The 12,500-nt window shown below is 36.7% G+C and overlaps 2 protein-coding genes across 8 annotated transcripts in view; one reads left to right on the plus strand and one right to left on the minus strand.

Moving 5' to 3' along the window:
• Nucleotides 1–12,500, minus strand: part of LOC133640777 (major histocompatibility complex class I-related gene protein-like) — a 100,622-nt gene that overhangs the window by 54,896 nt on the left and 33,226 nt on the right. The window lies entirely within an intron of this gene.
• tshr (thyroid stimulating hormone receptor) overlaps nucleotides 1–12,500 on the plus strand; it is a 65,375-nt gene that overhangs the window by 27,704 nt on the left and 25,171 nt on the right. Inside the window, exons 4-5 of the mRNA XM_062034392.1 lie at nucleotides 7,243–7,317; nucleotides 11,074–11,148. Of these exons, the coding sequence (XP_061890376.1) occupies nucleotides 7,243–7,317; nucleotides 11,074–11,148 (150 nt within the window). The remainder of the gene's footprint in view (nucleotides 1–7,242; nucleotides 7,318–11,073; nucleotides 11,149–12,500) is intronic.

The following is a 12,500-nucleotide window of genomic DNA, read 5'->3' on the forward strand; positions in this document are numbered from 1 at the left end:
GTAACAGACACCTTAATAACAATATGTAATATGTACAATATACACACTGCAAGTATATAGATGTATAGATATAATGTAGTAACAGACACCTTAATAATAATATGTAATATGTACAATATACACACTGCAAGTACTGTGTATATATATATATAATTTAGTAACAGACACCTTAATAACAATATGTAATATGTACAATATACACACTGCAAGTATATAGATGTATAGATATAATGTAGTAACAGACACCTTCATAACAATAAGTAATATGAACAATGTACACACTGCAAGTATATATATAATGTAGTAACAGACACCATAACATTATGTAATATGTACAATATACACACTGCAAGTATATATATATATATATATATATATATATATATATATATATATATATATATATATATATATATATATATATATATATATATATATATATATATATATATAATGTAGTAACAGACACCTTCATGACAATATGTAACATGTACAATATACACACTGCAAGTATATATATAATGTAGTAACAGACACATAACAATATGTAATATGTACAATATACACACTGCAAGTATATATATATATATATATATATATATATATATATATATATATATATATATATATATATATATATATATATATATATATAATGTAGTAACAGACACCTTCATGACAATATGTAACATGTACAATATACACACTGCAAGTATATATATAATGTAGTAACAGACACCTACATAACAATATGTAATATGTTTAAGATACATAATGCAAGTATATATATAATGTAGTAACAGACACCTTCATAACAATATATAATATGTACAATATACACACTGCAAGTATATATATAATATAGTAACAGACACCTTCATAGCAATAAGTAATATTTACAATGAACACACTGAAAGTATATATATAATGTAGTAACAGACACTTTCATAACAATATGTAATATGTACAATATACACACTGCAAGTATATATATATATAATGTAGTAACAGACATAACAATATGTAATATGTACAATATACACACTGCAAGTATATATATATAATGTAGTAACAGACACTTTCATAACAATATGTAATATGTACAATATACACACTGCAAGTATATATATAATGTAGTAACAGACACTTTCATAACAATATGTAATATGTACAATATACACACTGCAAGTATATATATATATATAATGTAGTAACAGACACTTTCATAACAATATGTAATATGTACAATATACACACTGCAAGTATATATATATATATAATGTAGTAACAGACAACTTCATAACAATATGTAATATGTACAATATACACACTGCAAGTATATATATAATGTAGTAACAGACAACTTCATAACAATATGTAATATGTACAATATACACACTGCAAGTATATATATAATGTAGTAACAGACAACTTCATAACAATATGTACTATGTACAATATACACAAGTTTATACAAAATCAAAATGAAGCAAATACTCAAATTTGTTGCATCGCCCAAAACTAATGTAAAGTTGAGGTGGCCGTGCCAGCAATCGGAGGGTTGCTGGTTACTGGGGTTCAATCCCCACCTTCTACCTTCCTAGTCACGTCCGTTGTGTCCTTGGGCAAGACACTTCACCCTTGCTCCTGATGGGTGTTGGTAGCGCCTTGCACGGCAGCTCCCGCCATCAGTGTGTGAATGTGTGTGTGAATGGGTGAATGTGGAAATACTGTCAAAGCGCTTTGAGTACCTTGAAGGTAGAAAAGCGCTATACAAGTATAACCCATTTATCATTTATTTATAAAGTTATAAGTGCTTATTACATATTTTATTAGAAGTGCATGGATAGAAATGTTTTTAAATGCAACCAAACAAAAAAAAAATAGCAGATTAAAATAATACATTTGAATTTTTACAAAAATATTTCAAACATAAAAATCATGTTTTTTCTTTCTTTCTATTTTAATTACAAATAATTGATTTGGTTACAACTCAACTTCCATGTTGTGGGTGAGGACCCCTTTTGAACAATATGTCAGAAGCCTTTTTATTATTAGTCAGTATCATATCGCCACCACCAGTCTTTGGTATTTTCTATCGGACTGTGACTCTTTGGGCACCACACGGATCAATTCGATTCTTGGGGGTAACGATTCGATTCAGAATCGAGTCTCGACTTAAAATCACTACTTTTTTTAATAACATTAGGTGACAGTTCCATGATTAACTACATTCTTTATAAAGAAGATAAACAGCTCTGATCCATTTCTATATTACTTAAAAGAAAACTGGTTTTGTTGAATAAAATTTTACTCAAGCACTTAATAAAGTCAAATACAAATAAGGCAACAACAATTCTCTTTTCTAAAGTCATCAATATGATTTGCCTGAGTGGCTGGACAGGACAGATTAGATTATATTAATAATTTTTTTTGTAATCGGTTAAGAATTTTTTTGACACCCTTAGTATTTATCCTCCAAATGTGTTGAGGGTGGAAGTAGTCAGCAGTAACGCCCATATATGGAGTAATGCCCATATATGGAGTAATGCCCATATATGGAGACGTCATCATAAAGACTGGGCACAAAATTGAAGTTGAGTCATAATATTAAAAAAATATAATTTGGAACCAAAACTTTTCTTGGTTGAATATATAAAAAAATTTAAAATACTTTTTTTTAACCTTTTTTAACCCCTTTTTTTTGTTGTGTTGGAAATGTTTTTTGTGGTTTGGTTGCATAAAAAGACAAGAGATTTCTCTCCATGGTGGTGTAGATCCGAGCATGTTACAACAGAAAGTAACCAGATATTAACAGTAAATCAACAAGTAGATTAACAGTGAGATTCCGATTTTTTTCATATCCCCGATTCAGGTCTCTTTCGTATGAGGATATAAATCAGGGGCCGTACTTATCAAGCTTCTTAGAATTACTCCTAAGAAGTCTGCTAAGAGTTGACTTAAGAGTAAATCAATTCTTCGCTGAAAGCTGCACTTAAAAGTTAGTTATCAAGCGTCTTACTCACACTTTCAGCGAAGTGTAGGACTGAATCTTAAGTGTCACACTCAGAGCTGAATTACGACATTACTATGTGCCGTAAACGGAATTTTAGGTGACGTCATTTCTGTGTCCATAGAAATGACCAATCACGGAAGGGAATCCGTTGTCTAAGAATAAAGAAATATCTTGGAAATATTTAAGTGGAAAATGGGAGTGTATATTTTGACAATAAACTACAAAATAATACAAAACAAACTAGTCCCCGCCGGCACTCACGCTACCGCTCCCTCTCTTCTATCGCCCACACACTCACTGACGTCACTCACCTCACGGCCACACACATACGCTACTGTCATAACTTTTTCTTTCCAATTCATTAATTAGGCAACTAATTTGAAACTGGTGTGGGTGGCTCTATATATACTAGCCCACTGCAGACACATGCAGAAATCAACAAGGAATCGAAAAGTATTAAATCTGTGACAAAAATAATATCCGCTCTGTCTAAACGATACAGTTTGATCAGCTGCTCGTCATCAAAAAAAAAAAAACATTGTTCCGTTCCCTGAACGTTCGCGCACGTCTCTCTCGCCTCAGTGCCATCCCCTGCTGGCAACTCCTAACCACTTAAGACACCTCTGAAGATCTCTTAAATATCGTGGAGAGTAGGAGTGATTCTTAGACTTAAGAACGTTGATAAAAAGCTTTTATTCTTAAGTTTGAGAGTAGGACTAAATTTCGCAAATTCTCAGGTTAAGTGTAAAATGGCACTCTAAGAAGCTTGATAAGTACGGCCCCAGATATATATGCGATGCAACCTCAACGTGAATGCTCCCGAGCTCAGGTCAACCAACGAGAACGTCATCAAAAAGTGTTTTATTTAATCGCCAAAGTAGACGGTTACAAAATGAATAGTAGCAGAAAACAGGTGAAAATAAAATGTTTTGGGAACTCACCGACTGCTCGCCCACACACATCGAAGCCAAATATCTCGTAAAACATCTTCCTTCTTAATCTTCTACGTGCAATAATTCGGTTCAGAGAGAATGTTCGCGCAAAATCCTTAAAATTGCCACAAACTGGCCGGTACTGCGATCAACGAGTGGTGGCAACCATGTTTACTACCGTAAACACGGCAGTGCGTGCAACGTCATTATGTCATGTTCGCATTCGAGTCGGATTGCATTCGAATTAGAAATCGCATTTTTATTTTGTAATGTGAACGGCCGCTAAAAAGATTGGATTTGACAAAAAAAAATCCATCCGAATTGGGACGTCCGACCCTGCAGTGTGAACGTAGCCAATAATAGAGGCTGCAAGATACAGTTTAGGTTATTCCTTCAAAGTAAAACTATTTCAATCACAACAGGCCAATTAAAACTCTATTCACTGTTTGAATCTTAACCCAAAGACTTGACCAAACACGTGCACTACTTGGCAATGTTTCTGTGAACTTATAAAACAGTCTATTCAAATATTGTGCAGCAAATCTTTCTGCCGGACTGTAAGCCAGAAGGTGAATAAAAGCCAACACACGTTTGAACTGAGACATGAGAGAAGTGCTCAGTCGAGTCAGAGTAAACACACACTAAGGAAACACATTTTTCCTAAATCGACTTCTGGTTTTGGCACTACATTTCCCTCCTTGCCCACTGACTTAATTGCGTTCAGTTTAAGGACATGTTCAATATGGTGTCTCTCTATGTATTCCACTGATACACATCCAGAGACTCCTTGAAAAATGTTTTGTGCAATCTAACTCGGGGTACCGCTCACATTTGAACCGACACGGTACCAATTCCCGGTACCTGGTAATCGATACCGGTACTCAACGATACCAATTTTTGTGTGACAATAAATATGAATAAATACGGTTTGATAATAAAAATTGTATTTTCTAATGCAACCTTTAAAAATTAGCTGATTATGAGAACTGTGCTGTGCAGTTGTTATATATTATAAGACATTAGATAGCAGTACTGTATAGACCAGGGGTGTCTGAACATTTTGACTTGGGTGCCGCATTGGACAAAAAAAATGTCTTTGAGGGCCGAAAGCATACACACACATTATATATATATATATATATATATACATATAAATGAATCAAATTTAGTACTATATCGCCTCTAAAAAGTACCAATACCAATACGCTTTGTAATGGATGGGTGTAAATTAGATTTTTTTGTTATGGTGATTGGACTTTTAAAAAAAAATAATATCCACAAAGTTCAGTGATCATGTCTGTTTACATTTTGTATTGGTTGGATTTTTTTTTTTTTTTGCACCATGACTAGGCAAGGTTGTTTGCATTCAGTCATATAAATAGAGACTGCACATTCCAAACATAAAAAGTCATTGACCAGGAAAAACTCATTTTGTCCACTAGATTGTGTCAAAATATCAGCATTTTAAATGTTTTCCTTTTTAAATGAATGCAATCTCCCTGCGGGCAAGATTCCTTATGACGTCTCGCGGGCCAATTTGAAGACGTCGGCGGGCCACATTTGGCCCACCGGCCGTACTTTGGACACCTCTGGTACAGGTTATCTATGGATATGTTGTCTAACTAGGAAGTAGCTTTTTCCAGGAAGCTGAAAGTGTTATGTGGCACCCCTACAAAGTGTTTACACTGTATGTCAGGGGTCACCAACGCGGTGCCCGCGGGCACCAGGTAGCCCATAAGGACCAGATGAGTAGCCCGCTGGCCTGTTCTAAAAATAGCTCAAATAGCAGCACTTACCAGTGCGCTGCCTCTATTTTTTAAATGTTATTTATTTACTAGCAAGCTGGTCTCGCTTTGCTCGACATTTTTAATTCTTAGAGAGACAAAACTAAAATAGAATGTGAAAATCCAAGAAAATATTTTAAAGACTTGGTCTTCACTTGTTTAAATAAATTCATTAATTTTTTTACTTTGCTTCTTATAACTTTCAGAAAGACAATTTTAGAGAAAAAATACAACCTTAAAAATGATTTTAGGAGTTTTAAACACATATACCTTTTTACCTTTTGAATTCCTTCCTCTTCTTTCCTGACAATTTAAATCAATGCTCAAGTAAAAAAAAAATTTTATTGTAAAGAATAATAAATACATTTTTATTTAATTATTCATTTTAGCTTCTGTTTTTTCGACAAAGAATATTTGTGAAATATTTCTTCAAACTTATTATGATTAAAATTCAAAAAAATTATTCTGGCAAATCTAGAAAATCTGTAGAATCAAATTTAAATCTTATTTCAAAGTGTTTTGAATTTCTTTTAAAATTTTTGTTCTGGAAAATCTAGAAGAAATAATGATTTGTCTTTGTTAGAAATATAGCTTGTTCCAATTTGTTATATATTGTAACAAAGTGTAGATTGGATTTTGACCTATTCAAAACATGTCATCAAAATTCTAAAATTAATCTTAATCAGGAAAAATTACTAATGATGTTCCATGAATTATTTTTTTTATTTTTTCAAAAAGAATCAAATTAGCTAGTTTTTCTCTTCTTTTTTTCGGTTGAATTTTGAATTTTAAAGAGTCGAAATTGAAGATAATCTATGTTTCAAAATGTAATTGTCATTTTTTTCGTGTTTTCTCCTGTTTTAAAACGTTCAATTAAGTCTAAATATCATTAATTATTAATAATAACATAGAGTTAAAGGTAAATTGAGCAAATTGGCTATTTCTGGCAATTTATTTAAGTGTGTATCAAACTGGTAGCCCTTCGCATTAATCACTACCCAAGAAGTAGCTCTTGGTTTCAAAAAGGTTGGTGACCCCTGCTGTATGTATTGTGCTTATTACGCACAAGCTGTTTGATTCATCTTAGTTGCAGTTTTTATAACCAAATTTTGATGTGTTGAAATAGCCGTGTAAAATTGCTAATGCTAATAGTAGTAGTATGGCAAATTTGATGTAAATCAGCAATAAGCTAGTGCTTTTAGATGAGTGGAGCTTTACTTTACGTGTGAGTGTTTTCTACGAAGCATACTAGCTTTGTTGGTGTTGAAAATTGCAATAATACTTAGAGGGACTTTGGCTGAGTCCGCCCTGAGTGCTGCTTGACTGACATGAGCCGGTGTTTAGTCTGCAACCGGACGTGACGTCACGTGCAGCAAAGGTATCGAAATGTGGCACCGTTTGATTTCAAGCGTATCAATACCCGGTAGTACCGGCAGAATTTGGTCGATGTCTATAAAAGTACCCAATGTGGTACCCGTTCCTAATCTGAACAATATTCTTTTTCTTTCAGAGAAATACGCAATGCGAAGAGTTTAAACTACATTGACCCCGAAGCGTTTAAAAATCTCCCAAACCTGAAATACCTGTAAGTACTTCTTTTTTTTCCCTTTTTTTTTTTATACAACTATAACAGTTCCAGCACTGACAGTTAGATGAATGACGATCAATATCATAGAAACGAGTGCTGGGTATTTGCAATGACTTCACGATACGATGAATCACAACTCCAAAAAACAAAAATACATTACTACAACTACAACTATCTACATTACACAACTACAACTACAAAAAACTACAATACCACAACTACATTCCTACAAACACAAACAACTACAATACACATTATAATACAACTACAAGAAACTACAATTCACTACAACATACTGTGTAAAGCACTTAGTCTGTAGAGAAAAGCACTATATGAACATAATTCACTTCACTTCACAATTCAGTACTACAACTACACTACTCTACAACTAGTTGTCTCATAAGATTTAAAATGAAATTTAAAGCAGAAGTTGTATATATATATATATATATATATATATATATATATATATATATATATATATATATATATATATATATATATATATATACACACACACACACAGTGTTGGGACTAACGTGTTACTTTCTGTAACGCATTACTGTAACGCCATTATTTATGGCGGTAAATAGGAGTCTAACGCGTTATTTTTTTATATTCAGTAACTCAGTTACTGTTACTACATGATGCGTTACTGCGTTATTTTACGTTATTTTTTATGTAGTATCGGCTAGAAACAGAAGATCTGAGTGTGTTTTATTGGAGCACAGCGGTGTCGTCCTTCTGTGTCACAAGGAAAAGAAGAGGCGCGCTTTGTGTGGGGGGGGGGGGGGGGGTGGTGTCTGTGGTTACTAACAAGACATGGCGGAGCCAGAAGTCGAGTTTCTTAACATGGAGATATTCTCACTACTTTTCTTTTGTCGAGCACAAAGAAAAGAACATTTTAGTTGAATGTAAGTTGTGTCTTAGATCAAAGATCCTATCTACTGCCCAAAACAGCAATTCAAATCTGCTGAAACAGCTACCAAAGCAACATGCTTCGACAAAGCTAGTAAAGAGAGACACACTTCACCCACCTCCAACAGAGGCTGGAATTTAAAGGAGGGACTGCTAGCCAGGACAACATTGATAGAGCCATTGCAGCGTATGTGCTAGAAGACATGCAGGCTATTTCTACCTGCTTTCAGGCAGCTGGACACAGTGGACAGTGAGTACATAAACATGGAAAGCGAGCTAAAGAAAACACTCAAAACTCTGCCTCTGCTCATCCTCCAGCAAATGATGAGAATCAGGTGTCATAATCATAAACTGTACAAAATCAAGCACTTAGGCATGGAGACTGTTTCTACAAACATTTGTGAAAGAACGGGCCGCTCTCAGTGATTTCCAGCGTGGAACTGTCATAGAATGCCACCTGTGCAACAAATCCAGTCGTGAAATTTCCTCGCTCCTAAATATTCCAAAGTTATAAGAAAATGGAAGAGTTTGGGAACAACAGCAACTCAGCCACAAAGTGGTAGGCCACGTAAACTGACAGAGGGTTCAGCGGATGTTGAAGCGCATAGTGCAAAGAGGTCGTCGACTTTCTGCACAGTCAGTTGCTACAGAGCTCCAAACTTCATGTGACCTTCCAATTATCCCACGGACAGTACGCAGAGAGCTTCATGGAATGGGTGTCCATGGCCGAGCAGCTGCATCTAAGCCACACATCACCACGTCCAATGTAAAGCGTCGGATGCACTGGACTCTAGAGCAGTGGAGTTGCGTTCTCTGAAGTGATGAATCACGCTTTTCCATCTGGCAATCTGATGGATGAGTCTGGGTTTGGAGGTTGCCAGGAGAACGCTACATTCCGTACTTCATTGTGCAGAGTGGGAAATTTAGTGGAGGAGGAATTATGGTGTGGGGTTGTTTTTCCAGGAGTTGGGCTCAACCCCTTAGTTCCAGTGAAAGGAACATTGAATGCTCCAGGATACTAAAACATTTTGGCCAATTCCATGCTCCCAACCTTGTGGGAACATTTTGGAGTGGGCCCTTTCCTCTTCCAACATGACTGTGCACCAGTGCACAAAGCAAGGTCCATAAAGACATGGATGACAGAGTCTGGTGAGGATTAACTTGACTGGCCTGCACAGAGTCCTGACCTGAACCCGATAGAACACCTTTGGGATGAATTAGAACGGCGACTGAGAGCCAGGCCTTCTCGACCAACATCAATGTGTGACCATCACCAATGCGCTTTTGGGAGAATGGTCGAAAATTCCTATTAACACACACCGCAACCTTGTGGACAGCCTTCCCAGAAGAGTTGAAGCTGTAATAGCTGCAAAAGGTGGACCGACATCATATTGAACCCTACGGGTTAGGAATGGGATGGCACTTCAAGTTCATATGTGAGTCAAGGCAGGTGGCCAAATACTTTTGGCAATATAGTGTACATATATAATAATGCAGCTTAGATAGCCTCCAGCACCCCCCGCGAGCCCGAAAGAGACAACGTTTGTTGGTTGCCCCACTCACGAAACAGGCTTTTAGTGCTGAGCTCTGTAGAACTTGCACCTGGCTCGCTGACAACAAGCTATCCATCCACTTGGGTAAAACAGAATCCATCCTGTTTGGGTCCCACATCAAACTTAAGAAAGTCAATGACTTCACCATAAAAGTAGGTGACAGTGTCATCACCAGGAAAGATGAGGTCACCTACCTAGGTTCCATTCTAGAGGCTAACCTTTCCTGTGATAAAATGGCAACCAAGGTAATCAAAAAGGTTAACCAACGAACGAGATTTCTCTACAGAATTTCCTCTCTGGTCAACAAAAGCACCTTGAGGATTCTGGCGGGAACTCTCGTTCAACCCTTTTTCGATTACGCATGCACCTCCTGGTACCCCAGCACCTCCAAAACCCTCAAATCTAAACTCCAAACATCTCAGAACAAGCTAGTCAGGTTACTTCTAGACCTCCACCCCAGATCCCACCTCACTCCTACCCACTTCTCTAAAGTGGGCTGGCTCATGGTGGAGGACAGAGTTAAACAACTTGCACTGAGCCTAGTCTATAAAATCCGCTACACCTCCCTGATACCGAAGTACATGTCAAACTACTTCCTTAACGTAAATGACCGCCATAACCACAACACCAGGGGGTGCTCCACTAACCACGTTAAACCCAGATTCCGAACTAACAAAGGTCTTAACTCATTCTCTTTCTATGCCACATCAATGTGGAATGCGCTCCCAACAGGTATAAAAGAAAGGGCATCTCTATCCTCCTTCAAAACCGCAGAAAAAGTTCACCTCCAGGCAGCTACAACCCTAAACTAACACCCTCCCCGGATTGCTAATAATCAAATGTAAACAATCAAATGCAGATACTTTTTCTTTTTCTTATGCCTTCTGATCTCTCTCTCTCTCTCTCTCTCTCTATGTCCACTACTTGATGTCCATACCCCCCCCCCCTCCACACCCCTGATTGTAAATAATGTAAATAATTCAATGTGATTATCTTGTGTGATGACTGTATTATGATGATAGTATATATGATAGTATATATCTGTATCATGAATCAATTTAAGTGGACCCCGACTTAAACAAGTTGAAAAACTTATTCGGGTGTTACCATTTAGTGGTCAATTGTACGGAATATGTACTTCACTGTGCAACCTACTAATAAAAGTCTCAATCAATCAATCAAAAAGAACTTGGAGTCTGTTTGCTCTACAATCCAAGTATTGTTGACATATTTAAAAGACGTACACGTGTGTCTTGTCTAACATGTTCTTTACGTTCCTCAGGGGTATTTTCAACACAGGCCTGACAGCCTTTCCCAACCTGAGCAACATCCACTCCAGTGACAACAATTTCATCCTGTGAGTAGTCCTTAACCGCTTTAAGACCTTATGTCGATGGATTATAAACGCATTTAAAGATATGTTGGCAAACTCTCCGAGTATACAGTATATGCTGTAGTCTTTAATGTTTTAGACGGTAGAAACTCCTAGGTCACCAACTTTTTGATTAATATTTTTTTAATTCTTGATCGTTAAAGAAGCGTTGCATTAAAAAAAAAAAACTACTTGTGGGGCAAACTGGCTCGTACGTGCACATCAGTGACGTGCGGTGAGGTTCATGGCTGGTGAGGCACTGACTTCATCACAGTCAGATTTACAAACATATGAACCCTAAAGAGTATCTTATTCACCATTTGATTGGCAGCAGTTAACGGGTTATGTTTAAAAGCTCATACCAGCATTCTTCCCTGCTTGGCACTCAGCATCAAGGGTTGGAATTGGGGGTTAAATCACCAAAAAATATTCCCGGGTGCGGCGCCGCTGCTGCCCACTGCTCCCCTCACCTCCCAGGGGGTGAACAAGGTCAAATGCAGAGGACAAATTTCACCACACCTAGTGTGTGACAATCATTGGTACTTTAACTTAACTTTAACTTTACACATACAAACTGTAGCACACAAAAAAGCACATTTAATTAAAAAAAAACGTTATTATGGTCTTACCATTACTTATAAATTAAGTCCATGCGCCGCTGTTGTGCTGGATTAATGCACTCCCGTCGTAGAATGCACCCCCTGACGGGAGTGTTGTATCAACTAAAGCCCACACTTAAACTTTCCACGTGCAAGATTGAATCTATTTTAAAAAGTTATTTAATAAGAAGCCAAAAAGTGCAAAAACAATAACGTTCGTGTTGGAGGAGTTGTGAATGAATGAAATATGAAATCCGTGCTGCAGTCTGCAGGTGTACCTAATGTTGTGGCCCTGCGGTCATTCACAACTCCTCCAACACGAACATTATTGTTTTTGCACTTTTTGGCTTCTTATTAAATAACTTTTTTAAATAGTGTAACCGAGGGTTTATAAATGTCGCACATACTGTATGAAACTACAAAATAATAAACACGGACGCTCCAGTTTACACGAGGACCACTTTATTTACCTTCTTTCAAAAACCTCCGCTCCACTCCAACGTGTCATCACTTCCGCTCTTAGCGCCTTCAAAATAAGAGCGCAAGGCATATACTGTATAACAGCGTGTAACAGGAATTAACATCACAAAGAGGAAAGCCCATAAAAATAGGTTACAAAGTTTAAGTGTGGGCTTTAGTTGATATAACATGCCGTTTTCTACGGCGGGGGTGCATTAACCGGCACAAGGAGGCGGGATTACTGTGAGCCTCAGCCAGTGTGTCTTCGCAGCAGTTTTA

This window comes from Entelurus aequoreus, linkage group LG23 (assembly GCF_033978785.1).
Source record: "Entelurus aequoreus isolate RoL-2023_Sb linkage group LG23, RoL_Eaeq_v1.1, whole genome shotgun sequence".
Lineage (NCBI taxonomy): Eukaryota > Metazoa > Chordata > Actinopteri > Syngnathiformes > Syngnathidae > Entelurus > Entelurus aequoreus.